The sequence below is a fragment of the Bubalus kerabau genome, chromosome 4 (assembly GCF_029407905.1).
Source record: "Bubalus kerabau isolate K-KA32 ecotype Philippines breed swamp buffalo chromosome 4, PCC_UOA_SB_1v2, whole genome shotgun sequence".
Classification (NCBI taxonomy): Eukaryota; Metazoa; Chordata; class Mammalia; order Artiodactyla; family Bovidae; genus Bubalus; species Bubalus kerabau.
The window spans coordinates 112,133,740-112,152,960 of NC_073627.1; the positions used below are offsets into that span (position 1 = coordinate 112,133,740).

At 43.1% G+C, this 19,221-nt stretch overlaps 1 protein-coding gene and 1 long non-coding RNA gene across 5 annotated transcripts in view; one reads left to right on the forward strand and one right to left on the reverse strand.

The window, feature by feature from the left end:
• Positions 1-19,221, reverse strand: part of TRPM3 (transient receptor potential cation channel subfamily M member 3) — a 299,435-nt gene that overhangs the window by 70,629 nt on the left and 209,585 nt on the right. The window contains exons 14-18 of the mRNA XM_055578293.1: positions 18,167-18,456; positions 17,301-17,529; positions 14,877-15,044; positions 10,078-10,218; positions 3,498-3,626 (exon numbers count right to left, since the gene is read on the reverse strand). Of these exons, the coding sequence (XP_055434268.1) occupies positions 3,498-3,626; positions 10,078-10,218; positions 14,877-15,044; positions 17,301-17,529; positions 18,167-18,456 (957 nt within the window). The remainder of the gene's footprint in view (positions 1-3,497; positions 3,627-10,077; positions 10,219-14,876; positions 15,045-17,300; positions 17,530-18,166; positions 18,457-19,221) is intronic.
• On the forward strand, positions 1,225-4,128 carry LOC129650107 (uncharacterized). Of its 4 annotated transcripts, none has more exons than XR_008713591.1 (2): positions 1,225-1,385; positions 3,486-4,128. It is a non-coding gene; the product is annotated as an uncharacterized LOC129650107 (long non-coding RNA). The 4 variants fall into 4 exon arrangements; XR_008713589.1 differs by having other exon boundaries at positions 3,522-4,128; XR_008713590.1 differs by lacking the exon at positions 1,225-1,385 and adding an exon at positions 1,415-1,571 and having other exon boundaries at positions 3,522-4,128.

The following is a 19,221-nucleotide window of genomic DNA, read 5'->3' on the forward strand; positions in this document are numbered from 1 at the left end:
CCATGCATTCCTCTCAATATCCTTTGATCTCTCCTCTCATCTATAACTATAAACTTTGAGGACAGACGCTTTGTTCCCTAGGGCCTGCTACATAAGAGACACTCAAGAAATAGTTGTTGACTGCCTGATTGTTGCACAGATACTCCATAGTAACTATCCACTCCCTTGTATATCTTAACTGCTGGGTGGTATTCTGATTTATCTTAAATCCAGAGGGGACTTTTTGCTGCTCCACACTCTATGAAATACACAGCTGGATAGCAGGAGTTGCCACCCATTCTGTACCACAGGGTGTGAGGAACCTTGTGAAGCTACGGAGCAGGGCTACCTTCATGAATCATTTGTGTTTACCTCTGAGATTCCCACCTCTTCAAGCTATGACCCACCCCTTTCCCAGTTCAGGATCTCTCAAAGAAGGGAGTGCAAAGATGGGACAGGTTTAATCTGCAGCTATTGATCTGAATCTTCATAATGACTTTAGTAGCTTGCCTTGGCCTGAAGTGTAAGGAAGGGTGGTCTCAGAAAGTCAGGACTGGAGCTTGAAAGGCTGAGCAAGAGACCAGGAGCTACCTGGTAGCTTCATTCTTCTAGTACCTTATTCCTAAACCCCTAGCCCTCAGAATGCATTGGAATCACCTGGAGGGCTGGTGAAAGCAGTCCCCTGAGCCCCACCCTTGGAGTTTCTGCTTTAATATGCCTGATCCCGGGCCTGACGATTTACATTTCTAAAAGTTCCCAGGTCCTGCTGCTGACTACAGGTTGGAGTCACTGTCCAGCCCTTGAGGAATTCCTGTTGCAGTTGTTGTCCTGATGGCTCCCCATCCCCCATCCATCCTAACGAGGCACACTCAGTGTGTGTTCTCCCATAGGTGTCCTAAGGCGTTTGGGAATGTCTTAAATTAATAGTTTCTCTAACCCTTGGCCCACACTCTCCTAAGGTTTGTAATAAAACATTTTTTAAAAAACAGTGAAAGTATCTTTGTGTAATTGCAACATAGAAACAGATAAAAGCAGAGTGCATGAGGTGAAACCTCTCTTAGGATCCCTGGGATCCAAGGAGCAGCCCAGTTTGTAACCACAGGCAGGGTGGGCCTAAGGCTGGGTCAGTCTGGTTTAAGACCAAGCTCTCTTTTATAGCTGTGGGATGCAGAAACTTTGCTCAATCCCCGAATCTTAGTTTCCACAGCTGTGGAGAGGGACGCCCTCACAGCCGCGTCATCTACCTTACAAGTGGCCGGAGGAGGCCCCCGTGGGAGGATGAGCACCTGCGTGGCGCAGCAGTTACGTGCTGTTACGGGATCACCCGGCTTGCTGGGCTGACTCCGCGCAAAAGAATGTGGTGCCGGGAAGGGGTTGGCAGAACGTGAAACCACAAAGCCCTCCTTGTAGGTCCCTGGAGGCGTAGAAGCCTACAGATTTTTCCTGTTTCCAGGCTCTTGTGTCTGAGGTCTGCAGGGCCTGCGTGCTGACTGTGAGGCGGCTCTAGGCGGGACCCTTGGCACCTGAGGATTTCTTTAGTGGATTCAAGCATGTGGGGCGAGGGGCAACCTCACGGGGCTGGAGAGGAAAAGGTCAGATACTTAGGTGGTCAGTGCCTCCCGTCCCACAGCTGCCTCGGAAACAAGGGCTCTTGGTTGACCCCCTGCTGACCCCGGGCTCCAGGCTCTGCCCTCCCTGCTGTTATATGCCGCCTCTGGAGAAATGGATAGCCAGCCTGGAGATTCCTGGCATCCCGCCGGCTTGGCAGCTTCTTCCAGAACAGTCCGTGGAGTACAGACTGCTCCCTGTCTTCTTCTAGTTTAGTCCCTGGAGAGATTCCAGTCTCCCTGCTCTAGCCTTTCCCTTTTCTGCTTATCATGGGGAAGGAAAATGCATCTAAGGCTTTAAATCACAAAGCCAGCGAGCTGGCACTTCACAGCAACAGAGCCCTTAGCAGTAGCAGCCTCAGTTCTCAGAGAGCTACACAAAGACCACAGCGAATTTATTACTGTTTTCAGTTTACAAATGGGGAATACACAACACTGGTCAGGAAGTGGAAGGCATTATGAATGGGAAAGCCTGAGAGTAGACAGGAATCCATTAACAACAACAAAAATCCTGTTCCTTATAAAATGGGACTCTCAAAATGGGGGTGTGATGGCTAGAATTTAAATATCCCAAGGTAGTTAAAAAACCCAAGGGAAGGGCTCTTAACTATTTATACATATTTTTAAAAATGATCCTACTTTTTCTTGGAGAACATTTTAGCCTTGATAGTAAGGCCCTTTTAACCTGACTTAGTAAAGAAGGCAGGAATTTCCCAGATGGCGCTAGTGGTAAAGAACCCACCTGCCAATTCAGGAGACATCCCTGGGTTGAGAAGATCCCCTGAAGGAGGCATGGCAACCCACTCCAGTACTCTTACCTGGAGAATCCCATGGACAGAGGAGCCTGGCAGGCTATAGTCCATGGGGTCGCAAAGAGTTGGAACAACTGAAGCAATTTAGCAGCAAGCAGCAGTAATGAAGGCAAGTGTGAATTTGTGGGTTTGTAAGAATTATTTTTTCTATGGAGCCCAATATATTTTCCCACTGACTATAGTACAGCAAGTAGAGCTCTTGAGAATGCAGTGGACTTGACAGGGAATAATTCTTCCAGAAAAAGCCTCTCCAGCTGACTAGTTTCAGGGGGAAATGCAGAGGAATCACATTGCACAAGCCTGCCATCCCTGTGGACTTGGGAACCAGCTCTGGGAGCCTGTTGGGCAGGGCTGCAGAGCCCTCTGGTGGACTACTGCTTGACCGCATTTATTATAAAGGCTCTGAATCTGATGGGCCAAGGTTAGCCTTGAATTCAAGTACGTCACAAGAGGGTGGCATTTTGATGGCTTCTTTAATGCGATGGGGTGAGGGAGAGAAGAGAGAGAACCACACCCTCAACCTGAAGGACAAGAAATGTGCTCATTTTGCCGAGGGCTGGTAGAGAGGCTATTGCCCAGCAGGGGGATAATAAATGTTGAGAAGGAATAAGCCAGGGAATAAATTAACGAAGGCATAGTTCCTCCTGGAGCTGCTGAAATGCATTTGCAGAATCATAGGTATTGGTAGACTGGGTCCAAAAAGAGTCAAATTAAGGGGTTGCAATGGGAATTAAAAGTGGAAAATTCAAAGATTAAAAACAATTTAAGTAGAAAAAAATTTTAAAGTCATATTTATCAAGATGAGGAAAGAGAGATGTAAACAGTGTTGAAGACAACTGGAAGTTTCTTGGGGCAAGAGTGATGCTCCAGAAAATATAGATTAGATCCCAAGCATACGTGAAGTGACAATCTTATAAACACACACTGAAGCCTTCCAGGTTTGTCTGTAGTGGTCGAAATCAAGTCCCTTATTTCTGTGGCAGCATTAGAGAAATTGTTTCCGGCTTAATTTAGACCCCAACCTTCCTTACTCCCCTCCATTCACAGAGGAAACTAACCACTGTCTTTCTCCTCTGTTTTCTTTTAGGAAAGTGGTTACCTCTCTCATCTTTTCTATTCCCAGGGTGAAAATATAGGAAATGACGATCCATTCCTGGGTAGAAGGCCAGCGCTCCATCTTCACTAGCACGATATAGTTGAACAGCATCAAGTATCCGATGTACGCCAGCTGTAAGGAAACACAATACAGTCTCTGGCTGTGAAGACCTGGGAGCCCTGCCCCTGGGCAAGGGCGCTGTGCAGCAGGGCACGGCAAGGTCAGCAAGCAGGACCAGTTATTCATGATGAAACGAACTTCTAGGTGCTCAACTATCGAAAGAATTTTAAAAGACCATAATAGCTGAAATAATTGATATTCAATCTTCCTTTTGAACCTTGCATGTCTCGGGTCCCCACATTCTGCTTGTACCAATGTGTCATGATGCACCATTTTGTTTTGCAACTACCCCATTTCTGGGGTCTTCTTGGCTAAAAAGGGAACCTCTTCTCTCAGGGACTGCTCTTGCTTAGATATGAGGCTTGGGTCCTTGAACCAGGACAGCACAGTGAATTTTTGCCTAAAGAATGCCAGGGAGATTAAATGTCTAGGAGGAGGAAAGGCAGACACATGCTATACTTGTATATTGGTGAAAACAACATAAAAATAGCCCAGACTTCCCTGGAGCCCCACTTTAATTCTCTTCTGTGTTTACTTTTTATTCCCCCTTCTATCTTAATGTGCTTGCTTGGCAGTACCCTGGGAGGGTTTTACCTCATCCCTGGCACGACTTTCCTGTCCTATCCAAGCTAGGATAGTCCTTCCTGGTTTCTCCTTTGAATCAAAGCAAGAGAAGACAAGCAATGTATAGGAAAGAATGAGTCTGCGAGGCTGACTGTGACTTGGAGTGAGATTTAATTCTCACGAGGCACGAACACTGGAGGCTGAACCCTGATGGAACGGGCTGAGTGGCAATGTGTCCCAGGAATACTCCTCAGGGTTCAGGTTTGGTGACTGTCACTGGAGGACTCAGGTATGTCTAGTGAGTGGAGAGTAGGAGGGCTGGCGAGGCTCTTACAGAAGAGGCTGAGGAAAAAATTCATTCTAGGGTGGGCAGTGAGAGGCTTCAAGTGGAGTATTGTACTTGCTAACTCTAGGGGCCTCAGGGGCTGTGAATAGGAACTGAGTGAGTAATTCAAATCTGCACTCTTTAGAGCTTAGCAAAGAATAGGAAATGGTGTGGGCAAAAGGATTGAGACCTTGAGAATTCTGGAGGTACAGGGTGATTCTGGAGCCCTGGAGGCTGCTTAGAAGGTGGAAAAACATGCAGCCTGGCTGGGGACACAGAGGTACGGGCAGCCCTGCAGAGCTAGAAAAACACTGCTTTCTCTCCTAATGGACCTGTTTTCTTCTTTCCTTACCCCCTTTTTTTCTCTTCCGCCTTTCCTTCTTTTTTCCCTTCCTCTTTACTTTCCCTCCTTCCCTTTCCTTTTTTCTTCCCATTTTCTTTTTTCTTCCCCCTTTCTCTTTTTCTGTGTTTTTTCCTTCCCCCTTTTTTTGTCTCCCCTTCTTTTTCATCTTCCTTTTTCTTTCTTCCCCCTCCTTCCCTTTCCTTTTTAAAAACGAATACACAGATCCTAAAAAAGACATAGACATTTTCTGAGACCTTGTTATGTTGATGGATTTACAGACAGAGCTATTTCTCATCTCTCGAAGGGCTGGCATATGCATATACATGTTGGAGATCACGTATGAAAGTGAGAGGGCAGCTGAACAGATGCTGAAGAGTCAACAGAGCTCCTTCTCTCCTTGCGTGATTCACTCCTGTACACCCACCCCGCCCAAGGACTACTCTTTATAACCACGCTTTAGTTCCTGCCCCACCCACATTGAGATCATTAGCACACTATGAAAACCTCACCTGAAAAGAATCTTGTCTACTCAGTGTGAAACAGTATAGGATGGTGTTTAAGGTGTAATTTGTTTTATACGGTTCTTGTTTACCATTATATATTGGCATCCACTCTCTAGTCCCTGTGAGTTCTGTATTTTACAAAACGCAAGGAAAGGACTTGAATGGTTAAATGCTAAAAGATACTCTCAGCCTCCTTCTGACCTGAAACCCTTCTCTTTTTAGTTGCTTCTTTCTCCTTGTTGGATCAAATTCCACTGCTTCTGGTGGGCCTTGTTAACCACTCAGGTTTTGTCATTTTACTTACTTCATTGCAAAACTTTCCAAACCATTATCTTCTCTCGTCATAAGTAGGCCCAGTGACACACACACAATTCTTCCAGAACCTCTTCATTTTAATACTTAAATAACTCCTTCAATCTGCCTCTGTCCTGTAAATACAGGTACAGTGTACTTGTTTGGCAGAAGGACTAATGTTTGGTGGAAGGAATGTAGATGAAAAGTCAGTGACACTTGGATTTAAAAATCCTCCACTCAGCTGTATCTTTTTGTGCAAATCACTTCGCCTGCCTGGGCCTCCTTCTGTGAAATGGAGATATTTGCAACTGACCCTGCAGAGCTTTTGCAAGGACAGAGAGACCGGAATATGCATCTCTCTCCTGACGCAGCCCACTGAATGGTGGCTGATATTATTATGCACCTCTATTTTCAAGAAACTTCTATTCTTCTACCTCTGCTTACCTCAGTCCTTCCTTTTTACCCCTGTTCATTATTCATACCTCTGTTCTTTTTTCTTTTTTAAACTGACCTCATAGCTTATGCTTCCTCCAGGACCTTCTCTTTTAGTTCCTGCCTATTTTTTAAACCATAACTACTCTACAATGCTTTCCTTTCCAATATCAAGCTGCAATATACTATTTGGGGACAACTCTCAAAATATGGACTTCCAAAAATAGGGCTTTGAATATGTTTCAATGGTACAATAGAGGACTGGCTGCTGTCTTAGGAAAAAACCTATCCTAGAACTCGCTAACATTCATGGGGCCTTGCTGCACATTACCCTAACAGAACATGGTTTAATGGTTGTGGGTGTATGTGTGAATATATATTCATATAGATACATACTTGTATATATCCTGTAAGCTTTAACAGGCTGTGGGTAGAATTCCATAATTTTGAAAAGAAACATAACCTTATGATTCTTAGGTTAGTGGGAATCCTTTAAGAATCTATTTACTTATTATTTTTATAAAATTTCCATTAACCTAGATGCATGACTCCTAAAGTATGAAAAGTAAGCAACCAAAGCCTGCTGAAGCTGCCTGGGGGTCCCTGGTGGGGCTTGGCCATTCCTCATTTCTTCCCGGGCCTTTTCCTACTGCCACAAGAGTGTGGAAGGGCTGCATGCTGTTGGCAGATGAAGGAGTCTGCTCCTGCTGGAAAAGCCCAGAGCACAGTGGTGCCCTCTGACCTGGCACCACTGGTACCTTGAACTGGTGTCCTCTCCAACTGGGCCCCAGGAACAGGCTCTCACACAAGCCAGTCTGGGAGCCAGCTGGAACAGAAGAGGACTCAACCTGCTCTCTGGAAACTTGCTAAGACAGGAACTCACGTTATGTGGAAGTGAGGTGTGCCTTACCTTTCAGAACCTTGGGAATGTAGAACGGGATACTTTTGGAAATTGGGGTGGGAACTACTCTTACAGACAAGAAACAAAAGCAAATGGGCCCTTTGATTTACAGCTGTATTTTACTGGTCAGCATCTCTGGGGATTTCAAAGATTGCCACTCTACATCTCCATTTACTTCCCTGAGGCCTGGGCTTTGTCAGTGCACATGGATTTCTGGAAATCATTGTGGAAACACAATTGGACATAACTGGAGCATCGGTCTAAGGAGTGTGTGGAGGGTAATCCAGTCAGCCATGAAGAAAGGAGCTGCACACATGCCCTCCCCCGCTTCTCAAAGAGGTAGCCCCACAACTTGCAGTATATTGTACAAGGAAAGCAGTGTGCCCTATGCTTCCCAGACTACAAGACTCACCTGAGAACTGAAAATAGCCGCTCAGGCTCCTCCCTGGAGATTCATTTAGTGGGGCTATGATAGGGTCAGGAATTTGCATTTCTAACACAATCCTTTATCATCATGGAAGTTTAAGAAATACCAGGCTGAAAACTCAGCCCTTTGTCTAGAGTAATGGTTCTCATCCCTGGCTACTCATTACAACCACTTGGGAGCTTTGAAATATCCTGATGTCTAGGCTGTGCCCCAGACCAACAACATTAGAATCTCCAGGAAAAAGAACCCACGAATCTTAAAATATAGATTAAATATAACCCAGGTGTTTTTTTTTTTCTTAGCACTCCAGGTGATTCCAGTATGTGAATAAGGCTCAGAACCATTGCCAGGGCATTTGTGATCTAAAAATATTCGTGGCTAACAAACTGCCTCAGCTATGTGAAGGGAACTAGAAAAATCAAGGAAGTTAAAATTAATACAGAACACAAGAAAAAAAAAGATGACTCAGAAGGATAAAAGAATCACGTACTCTATTTATACAGGTGATAGATATTCCTGAAACTACTACTTCTATTGGTTTCTTTTATGCTCTAGAAAAGGAATCTGTAAACATTTTCTATAAAGGGCCAGATAGTTAAGATAGTTTAAGGTTTTTGTGGGTCAAATGGTCTCTATTGCAAGTGACCAATTCAACAGTTGGAGCATAAAAGCAGCCAGATTATAGGTAAATGAATGGGTTGGGTTGTGTCCCAGTAAAACTTTATCTATGGACATATGAATTACATGTGAATTTCATGTGTGACAAATTCATCTTCAATTGGTTTTATTTAAACTCTTTAAAAATGTAAAAAACACTCTTAGCTCATGGGCCATAATAATGGGCAGTGGGCTGGATTTGACCCATGAGCCGTGGTTTGCCAAATTCTGACCTAGGCTGAGACAATTAAAGCAGTCTAATATAAGAAAAAGGGCAGACCTGGGCATAAAATACAATAAAAAACATTATCTTGATAAAACTATTAGTTTAGGAAAAGTATATATAAAGCACCTAGCAGAGTGCCTCATAGTAGGTATTCAATAAATGATAGTCTATCATTGTTGAGTGGACAGATGAATAAAACACTGTTGCTCTGCAATTGGTCTAGCCTAGGAATAACAAGTTACATTTATCTTATGCTTAATGTGTTCCAAGCACTGTTCTAAGTGCTTTACATATTTTAACACATTTAATCTTTACCAATACTTATAAAGCAGGTACTATTATTATCCTCATCTTAAGAAAATTGGGAACAGAGTGTTAAAGTAAATTGCTTAAGGTCACACGATAATAGAGAGGCCCAGACAGGATTTCTACTTAGGCTGTCTGACTCCAAAGTCCATGCTTGCCACTGGTTGTCAGAAAACAACAAATATCTGCATGCAATATATAAATAGAAATGATTTTTGCATCCTTTAGTTATTTTTTTGGAGGGGGAGAATATTTTTCTTTTTTTAATGTTAACAAATTAAAATTTTTACTTCTTTTTACTTTATTTATATTTTGATAATTTCTCATCCTCTTTTAAGGGTATGCTTTAAAGCAGTGATTTTCAACATGTGCCATTTACCCCAAGAGGAGACATCTAGCAATGTCTCAGACAGTATGTTTATCACATTTGGGGTTGGAGACTGCTACTGGCACCTAGTGGACAGAGGCCAGGATGCTGCTCTGCAAGTTACAATGCACAGGGCAGCCCTCCTTAACAAAGAATTATTCTGCCCCCAAATGTCAATAGTGATGAGGCTGGGAAAGCCTGGCTTAAAGTCATCATTGACTGTCAGCACACAGGACCACACAAAAAGGACCTCATCTAGTCATTTGCGTCATCTCGGCCTCAGACTCGGATTATCCTGGTGCTGACTCAAGTGACTGGTGTGTAGCTGGTTGTGAGAAAGGCCAAAAATGCAGATGCACTACTTTTCATCTGGCACCACTCCACAGTGGCTGGAGAGCAGCAGAAATGACCTGGGTCAAAACTTACCTTAAGCTTAAAATATCATGAAAAACAGAGGCAGAAAACTAGCAGTCAGGCCGTTTCTCCCCTATCAGGAGGCTATTTCAGGGATAATCTTTCATCTTGTGGGCAGAAAATATTTGCAGGGTATGCTCACTGGACAGTATTTGCTGTGATTGTAGGTTTCTTTACATGTTTTTTGCTGTTTTGTTTGCATGTTGCTTGCGTCAGAGCGAGAAAGGTTGTTTGATGACGTATTATATTGGGAGTAATTACACACTTCTGATCCCCATCTTTAGTGGTTTTCCTTCTAACACTCTGCTCAGCCCACCAACGGTCCCCCTAAAACCAGGATTGACATCTAAAATAGGCAATTCTGATCCAGCACTCATCCATCCAGGACATGGAAGCATTTTGTAAAAGGACCTCTATTTCCCTTCTAGACTTGACTCATATTCATCTCATTTCTATTTCTGTTAGCTCTTTTACCATTTCCTTTATTTTCTGCAAGGAGGAGAAATATAGAAACTGTGGAAGCTGCCTCACAAGCTCCACAAATCTTGCAAAGCTATAGGAAAAAGCAAGGTCTTAGGACTGTTATTCCTGCCTGTGTGGTCCTTATATTATGACTTGCAGAAGAAACCACCCAGGTGCATGAGAAACTGACGTTGGCTCTTTGTTGGCCATCCATTAAAAAGGAGAAAAGGAAAGATGCTTACAGTGTAGAACCAGAACTTCACAATGGGTGCATTGTAGAATTCATAGATTTTCCTGCCCAGGGGGATTAACCGGTGTCTGCTCTGAACTTCTTCTTCATCCTTCTTCCTGGAGGACTCCCCGTTGTTTCTTCCCAACATCGCCTACGGTGGAAGAGGACCCATAGCATCACAGCAGGGTTCTGGAGAGCACGCAGTTCAACATGCTCAGTTTACAGATGGGAAAGTGTGTTCCCAGAACCTTAGGGCTTTGTTCAGGGTCCTCAGAGATTTGGAGATTGTGCCTTCCCTAGGTGCGCATTTGCATTATACATAGAATCTGTATATCCTTTGCCTGGGATGGAAGGCCTTAGGGATATTTCTTGATTGTTCTCGTCTCTTCCTCCCTGGAACCTCTGGAAGATGAGGTGTTGGAAGATACCCAAAGTTCTGACAGACAGAAAGAGTATAACCTGGAAAGATCAGGAACCTCTTATTCCTCCCAACCCCTTTTTTGTTTTATCATGAGACAGGCAGGTCTGGATTCTCTACTCATGCTAATAACTCTTAAGTCAAGGGTACCTTAGACTAGTAATGCCTTATTTGTCCAAAGGTTATGGACATTCAAGAGGTTTAGGTATCTGAAATGCCTGAGCTTAGGTTAGGAGCATCTATTCAACTTTTAGGCATATGCCTTGGCTTCCTGATTTCAAACCCTGTGAAGCCTTAGTTTGGTGATTCCCGGGCACACTACATTCCTCTGCATAGGAGAGTCAACCAGGCAGGACTAGAAGTCAGGCCTGACTTGAAAAGGACCTCATTTTTAAGTTGTTGCAGATTTCCTTAAATCAGTTATTTCCTTCTCACTATTGACAGCAGCAGGGACAACAGTGATTAAACGTCACAAAAAAGGCAGAACTTGAAAAAAGGCAGACATTGACAAAGAAGATTGGTTCTAATCTGGACACTTAGCATCTGTGGCACATTGGGCAAATTATTTTAACCTGAGATTTAGTTTTTTTAACTGTAAAATAAGGGTAGTAATAGCACCTGATAGAGGGTTGGTCTACAAATCAATCAGCATCTGGCATTTAATAAGTGCTCAATAAATATTGTTGTTGTTTAGTTGCTAAGACATGCCTGACTTTTTTGCGACCCCATGGACTGTAGCCTGCCAGGTTCCTCTGTCTATGGGATTTCCCAGGCAAAAATACCGGAGTGGGTGGCTATTCCCTTCTCCAGGGGATCTTCTCTACCCAGGGATCGAATCCACATCTCTTGCATTGGCAGGCAGATTCTTTACCACTGAGCCATCAGGGAAGCCCCAGTAAATATTAGCTGGTCTTTAAAGTGAACTAAGACTTTCTCAGATTCTCTTGACTGAAATGATTTAGTTGGGATCTCTCACCAGAAAAAAGTGTGATATTAGGGATCTATTATACCATATTTCTTGGCTTTAATTCTTTCTATGTTGTTCTAAATAAGGTTAGTTCTACAATGTTTGGCAAAGGAAATTTTTATTAAGTGTGAGAACAGGGTAGAATCTTACAACTACTCAGAGACTGACAAGGGCTTGGGAGAAGAAAAAGTACTAGGAATAAGGGTTTAAAGTTGAAGATCTAATCACCAAAATAATTTACCCTGAAGTTGGTAACAGAGACAACCAATAGGTGATCTGGCTTCAAACCACCTTACCCACAATATGAAATATTAGTTTCAACTATTTCTGTCATTACCTCAAGTATTGACTTTACTTAAATATGTAACAATCACACATGATTTACCTGTAACCAGAGAATTACAGGAGAGGGTAATTTCCATTCCTTTATTGACCCTCTGGCTGGAAAAGTACCTTGAACTAATGAATAAGTTAGACTCCATACTATGACCTATCTAAGTGTTTATTTTGATCAGTGAGCTGAATCAATCTTCATGATAAACACTAGACAGCAATAGGGTTCTACAAATATCGATCATTAACCTCAAGAAACTCTAAAGGTACATGATATTTTCCTTCTATAATTTATAACCTATGTAACACAATTATCCTACTTCTGTTTATTTATATGCTCAAAAATACAGGGTCAAAATACATTTTGGTAGACACTTAGATGAGAGTAAAGGCAGCCTGGAGCGTTTTAGGCATCTCAGAGAATAGCATCTTGGGGTAAACTCTAGGGACAGTGGCTTTTTCAACAGTTACAACAATGCCCTTGGTCTCTGGATGTATTGAGACTTTATCAGGCAAAATTCAAGACACTTACCTGGCAAGGCAGGTAAAACAAAAATAAAGGACAATCTATTTTGCCTTAAATATTAAAAAATATTTCAAAGTGAGTGCATTTCTGAGAGGCTTGTCCTTCATGGTTTAAGTAAAGCACTTTTGGCATTTCATTAATTCCAGCCTAAGCAGCTTAACTTGCTGATTTTGTTGATTTCTTTTTCCAGTAGTCAAACATTTCCTTTGGCTACATTTCTTAAAGCAGATTGCAACAGGGTCGAATACAGACAAGACTGCACAACACGGATTTCAGAATCTGTGCTGGCTGGACACAGATGTCAAGTCTGGGAAAGATCCTTTGAGGTGAACTAAGCTATTGAAGGCTATTAAACTGAAGCAAACTGATGCTGATATTTCATGTACAACTTTGGAAGGGCCAAGGGAAAATGTTCTATTCCAAGAGAGGATACATCGGTTTAACACAGAAGCTCAAATATCAGTCCTATGAAGGGAGTGGAGTTGTCAACAAGTTGCATTTTCCAATTCTGTTCAGAGTGAGCTGAGACCAGTGGTCCAGCAGTAACAGAACTTGTCATTAGGGTCTAAAGAAGCACCACATTAAAAAAAGGTGCTGTCCAACTCTGATTTTGCCAGCCCATTAGTCCCTTCCTTCCTTTCATTCTCCCTGCTGCTTTAGCCCGTGGAGAATCAGCTCAGGCATTAATGCTACTGTGGTATCTTCTACTTGGGTTCTCAGTAGGCAACAGCAGGCGCTATTCTCTGGGAAGCAAAATTTGCTTTCAGTCCAGAGATGCACCTTTCACTGTGGCTTCTTGAAACATCAGATCCTCAAAACTCTGAACGGAGCAGGAGAGGGAGCTGCCTCTTTGTTTTCCTCCTTGAGACCCAACCAGAAAGAATACTGCCTTAGCTTCTGACTACCTTCCCAGTTTCCTACTTTGAGCCCTCCTAGGATGTACGCCAAAGTCAAGGCCATGTCAAACTAATTTGGAACTAATTAGGTGGATAACCTTGGGCCACTTAACCTATCTTGAATCTCAGCTTCCTCATCTGTAAGATGGTATAACAGTAGTACCTACTTTGCGAACTTGCTCTGAGGATTCCATGAGTTAAGTAAAGCATTTAACACCATTATAACAACATTAACAAACATTTATCTCATGATAGGCACAAGTATACATTAGTTACATGTAAGCTTTTCACATTGTTTACATGTACCTGTGAGCTATTAATAATAATAATAATAATGTTATTATTCTCAGAGGTTAAGAAACTGTGCCTGAGGTCCTACTGTGAATAGGTGATGGGGCAGGATTCTGCTGAAGTATTTAATAAAGATTCGATATTACTACCACCAATGTTTCTGCTAATGATCAAAATATGATTTCCTATACTTGAAGGGGTTCAGAGGCCAAAATTAAGGTCAGATCTTTAGGAAGACAGTCATTAGATCCTAACATAGAGGGAAGCAGATGCCTCCACTGATTTATAGAAGGATCCTGAAACTGAAAGCAAACACTGGCCTTCAACTCAGTGAGTGAAAAGCTGTGGCCTGATGCTTATCCACTGTTGTACTTGGGGCTGGGCATGTGCCTGTGAATAGATCTTGAAGAAGAACCTGCTGGAAGGAAAGGGCATTTATCTGGAGGAAAAACAATTCACAGGGTGTTCCTATGAGGATAATAATGCAAAGGCCTTTTGTCACCTGAGCAAAACCAGTTTTTATTTTCTCCCCAAACAACTTCTTCTGGCTCATCACGGTCACTGGTCAGAGTGATGGGGAGGCTGGGGGATATCCAGGAAGTTCTAAGGAGTTGTTGCCTTATGTCACCAAAGCTCTGAAGCCTTGTTTGTCCCTTTAACAGCCTGTGATATTTTTAGACTTTGAATACAATCCAGTGGCAGTCACACTGCTCTCCAGTTAGAGTTGTGGGAAGCTGTCCCATGCCCAGCTGCCCCCAATTCCCCCTACAGAACAAAGGATCCATGCTCTATAATTATACCAGGAAGAGCTAATAAAAGCCTTCCATACAAACCTCAAAATTCAATTAGTCCTGCATTTGTGAGCCTGACCTCGAAGACAGATAAAGGCTTAGCTTCTGATCAGTACAACAGTTTCAGCTCAGTGGAGCCGACTGCTCCCAAATCAGATTCCCTTTCCTCTTCATGTGCTAAGACTGCCACATCACTGGTTGTTTATAAAGTATCGCCTGGTTGGAAAATTCAGAGTGTCTTGCTTTTGAATTTCACTGGGTTGTTGAGTGATACTTATCCTGGCCAAAGGATTAGAATTAGTCCCTTTAGTTACTTGAGCATAGAGAGGACACTTTTCCTGGGGGCGGAGAGGACGCATAGCACACAGCTTGTGGGATCTTAGTTCCCTAATCAGGGATTGAACCTGTCACTGAACTAGCAAGGAAGTCCTCGAGAAGACACTTTTATAATACCCTGCTCTCAATACTTAAATGGAAGTAACTGGTGGGAAGGTGACCCCAAGAGTTACTAAGTCTTAAGTCATATCCACAGGAGAGGTGGGTTAGTGGTTCTCCCCTCCTATAATAACTGCATAGTTTTTTCTTACTGTCAGTTCCATGTCCTCTTCATCTTTTTCCTTTGTGGGCTTCTCTGGTTCTTCTTGCTCCTTCTCTTGGAGGTGGATTTCCTGGGCCTGAGTCATATAGGGCATGTCATCTTTGTTCTTGAACTCCAAGCTGAGAATTGAAGGAGGAAGTAGAATTCCCAGAATTACCTAAAGCAATAATAATGATAATAATAATAATCACATTTAAAGGATTAAGATAAGGGTGGTTGCTTAGAATCAGAACACCTGGGGTGTGGGGTCTGTGTTTGTGTGCATGTGTGGGTGTAGGAGTGTTGGGTGTGCCCAGAGTGAGGACCTGCATATCTGAATAAATAAGCCCATTCATGCTAAGAGAGTTCTTTCTGCCCACGTGACTGGGAGCTGTTAACTCACAGTAGCTCAGTCTGATTTTGGCAAAACAAAGCATCTTATTCAAATACATCTTACCCAATTAACACCTACTTTGCACAGAGGAAACTGAGGAAAAAGACCCTACCCAAGGCAAATATAGGAAAAAATTCAGATTCCCAGTTAGTAGCGTGATAGCACTTAGCTCTGTGAAATCAATTCATGTTTATGTCCACTGGCGTTTATTTACTAATATGCCAAGTGGAATTGATTATGTAGCTATCATCTGGTTATCTCTGTAAAAAATACTGTCCTAAGTTGACCTCAAGAAAATCTGTTTAAGAAAACATGTTATTCATTTTAGCATCCCTCAGCATTTCGTACTATCCAGCAGTAACACACACACACACACACACACACACACGGGCTCTGTATCACTATGAGAAGCCCCCTGCACCACGCCCCAGGAGGCCCAGCACTGTGTTTCACTACCAAGCACATGAGAGATCCAGAACCTCATTGTTTCCCGGGACCAAGTTTCTGACACCTGATTTGTGCTTCCTAAATCTTCTCCCATCTCTTCCCTCAATCCCAAAATGGTTTATGTACAAGCTTCTGAGTACAACCCTCCTTGAAGAAAGTGTACCAACATGACGGGCTAAGAGAGGTCATGAAGGGCAAGTAAAAATGATTTTCAAGTAAGGAGGCAAGGACAGCCTGTGCTTCAGTGCCCAGGGACTTGAGAGCAGCTAAGGGAAAGGGGAGAGTGGTGACCCTGCCTCAGGGTGCCTGGCAGGCCTGGGAAGGCTCAGATGGCAGGCCTGGCAGCCTTCAGGGGACATGACACCCTGTCCTCAGAGCTGAGAGCCAGTTTTGGCATTGTTTGTAGTGTGGTGCTGGAATGCCCATGACCCACTTCATGGAACCCTTCTGTGACTCTGGGCCAAGATCCCACAGACAGGGTGGGGTGGGGGAGAGGTGCTGGTTCTATCAGGGTGGTGTCAGCAGATTGCTCTGGTTTGGTGGCCCTTTTGTTTTGGGCTGACCTCAGAGTCACCTAGATCAGGTTGTTCTAGGTAAATATAAGCCTGGCTGGTTTCAGTTGCAACAGCTACAAACTAAACAAATAAAGCATTTTAAACATTCTTTCAATCTCCTCCTTTCCCCATTTTGTCTTTTAAAAAACTCTTTCAGTTTAATGTTTTCCTTGTAAAACACAGAAGAAAACATAAAAAAATCAAAAGCCATTGATTATCCTATTTCTTGTATTTTCAACCCCAGGAATAAGCACTACAAAAAGTTTGCTGTGTATCCTTTTTGTTTTTTTAAAATATGAAGTTATATGGATAGAACTATACATGTACATGCACTTTAAAAAACAACAAAATATGGTCTCAGGCTACATATTGGTCTGCAACTTGTTTTTCTTCACTGAAGAATAGATCAGGATTATCTGGCAGCATCTTTACATATAAATCTATCTCATTTTTATTTCATTTAAAAAATTTCTTAAATTTAGCTGATAGGAGCCAGTGTCTCTTTATGACATGGTGCCAAGGGAGAGCCAAGGTGTTCAGGCTTGCATGGAGGTAAAAGGTTGTCCAGGTAAGTGTCTCCTGGTGTAGCATGGCTTGTGACAGAGTAAATGGTACCTTCTATGGTACCAGTGTGTGATTGTCACCTGTGGGTCTTCTGAGAAATATTACTGTCTATGCATAACATCTCTAGAGGCTCTTTTTTTTTGTTTTTTCCTCTTGGTCTGGCCACACGGCAGGTGGGATCTTAGTTTTCCAACAAGGGATCAAACCTGTGCCCTCTGCAGTGGAAGCATGGAGTCCTAACCACTGGACTGGCAGGAAGTCCTACCTAGATGTTCTGATTTAGCAGAATTTGGGGTTGGCCCTCATTTCCATACTTTACAAAAGCCCAATTATACAGAAGATTCTGATGCATAGGTGGGGCTTAGAAGTCCCCTCCTGAGTTAAGAGGACACCTACTACCACTGCAGATTTGGCTTGGAAAACTCCCACTAACCCCTGGGCCTCATAGCCGACAGAGCCTTCTGGGAGCACTGACCTTGAGGCCTGAGTTCTTGCGCATCCGGAGCCGACCCATCCACATGTCTGTGAGCAACATCTGGCTGCACGTGTGCGCGATGAAGTCACGGTGCTTGGCAGCTACCGCAAGCTGCAGGCACGTGGCATTGCTCCAGTTCTTCAGTTCATACGTCAGCAGTTTCATGGCCAGCTGCTCATCCTGCTTGTAGGACTGGTCCAGGAGCTCCACGGCCAGCTGGCCAAAGTCCCTGAAAGAGAGAGCATAAGGAGCTGTCTTTTGGCGATCTTGGAGACTTAGATGATGAAAGTGGCAACCCAATGACCAAGCCATGTGTGGTTTAGTTGTTCCTTATGGGGTCTAGTCTATTCATTCATTCACCCAGCCAACACCATTAAGCATCTACTGTGTGCCAGATATGGAGTTTAGAAATGGGGGTGTAAGTCAAATTAGTCATGATCCCTGCACTCAGGGCCCCAGATTCAAGGCATACGGATGGGTGAGGCAGATCCACAAATCAGAGTACAGTGTATCTTCTTAAATGCAACAGACCTCAGTTCATAGTTAAGCCTTGTTAACCACAAGTGTGTGATCTTGGGCGAGTTACATAAATTCTCAGTCTCATTTTCTGTAGGTGTAAAGTATGTATTTTAAGGGGACTTACCTCTTGGGGCAGTTGAGAGGATGAAATGAAATCTATGCATCTGTGTGTACCTCTGTATCTAGCACTGTGTACCACAGATGTTAACTGTCTGTGTCCATCTTCTGTGTGCACCATTGGGTTGATACTGCCTCCTCTTAAAGTACTGGGTAGCTCAGACAACCAGTATTTGGGGCCCATCTTCCCTTCTCTTCCCCTGACCACCCCATTTGCGGGACTGTCCAACCTGGAGTTGTGGTTCAGCTCCTGAGAGATGTCATCTACCATGTCGTTCTCAGAAGCCTCGTGGGCCATGGCTTTGCAGAGCTTACAGGCCACCAGGGCCTTGGCCATGGCCTCCTCGCCATGCTGCCAGAAGAACAGGGCCATCTTCTGCCGCTTCATCAGGACGGCCCACACCATCAGTTCATGAAAAGGGAAAGGGAAGTGGTTGATCTCAGGGTCATCCAAGTCAATGTCCACCTCTTCTTCACGCTTCTTGGTTGTCTTTCTTCCTCGCCTCAAGGGAACATCATCCTGTAATTTCAGGGAAAAAGCATAGAGATGAAGTTAGAAATGAATCCAATCAATTCAGTAAATAGTTCCTGTGTATCTGCTACTAGCCCAGCCCTGGGATAGATACAGAAAGAAATGAACTATCCTAGCTTCTATTCTAAAAGAACTCACAAGTTCATGCATGCCTAACTTTAAAACAAGCTATAATAAATGCAGAAGCACAGTCCTATGAGAACATGTCAGTGTTAGACTTTAATTTTAAACAATGTCAATGGACTTTTTAAAAGACAAAACAAAACTTTCATCTATTCTTTTCCTCTACACGTAGGGTCATTTTTACCTCGTGATGGACAGCATTACCCTTTCTGCTGAAAGGACAAGGACATCCTATACTTGCAATTGGATATAGGATAATAACCACATGAACAGAAGATGGGAGACAGATACTCTGTCTCGAGTTTCTGCATACTTCATTAGATGCATTTGTGAAGAATTTCTGGCCTTTGGGTCTGTTGCCATTTGTAAGCACCCATGAGTAGATTTCACTTACTGGAACCTATATGCTTTCTTGGTTTTCAAGTTAGTATTTCAAATATGATTTATTTTTGTTTGCAATGCTAATATAACCTCATGATAGAATTTTCAAACCTACTGTGACCTACCCCCTTGTCACTGGGAAAAATGTAACTTCCTTATTTTAGAATCATGTACTAAGTCCTACCACTGGAATGAACATATATATATTTAAAACTTCTAATAAAGAGAATAAAAAATTGGCACTAATAA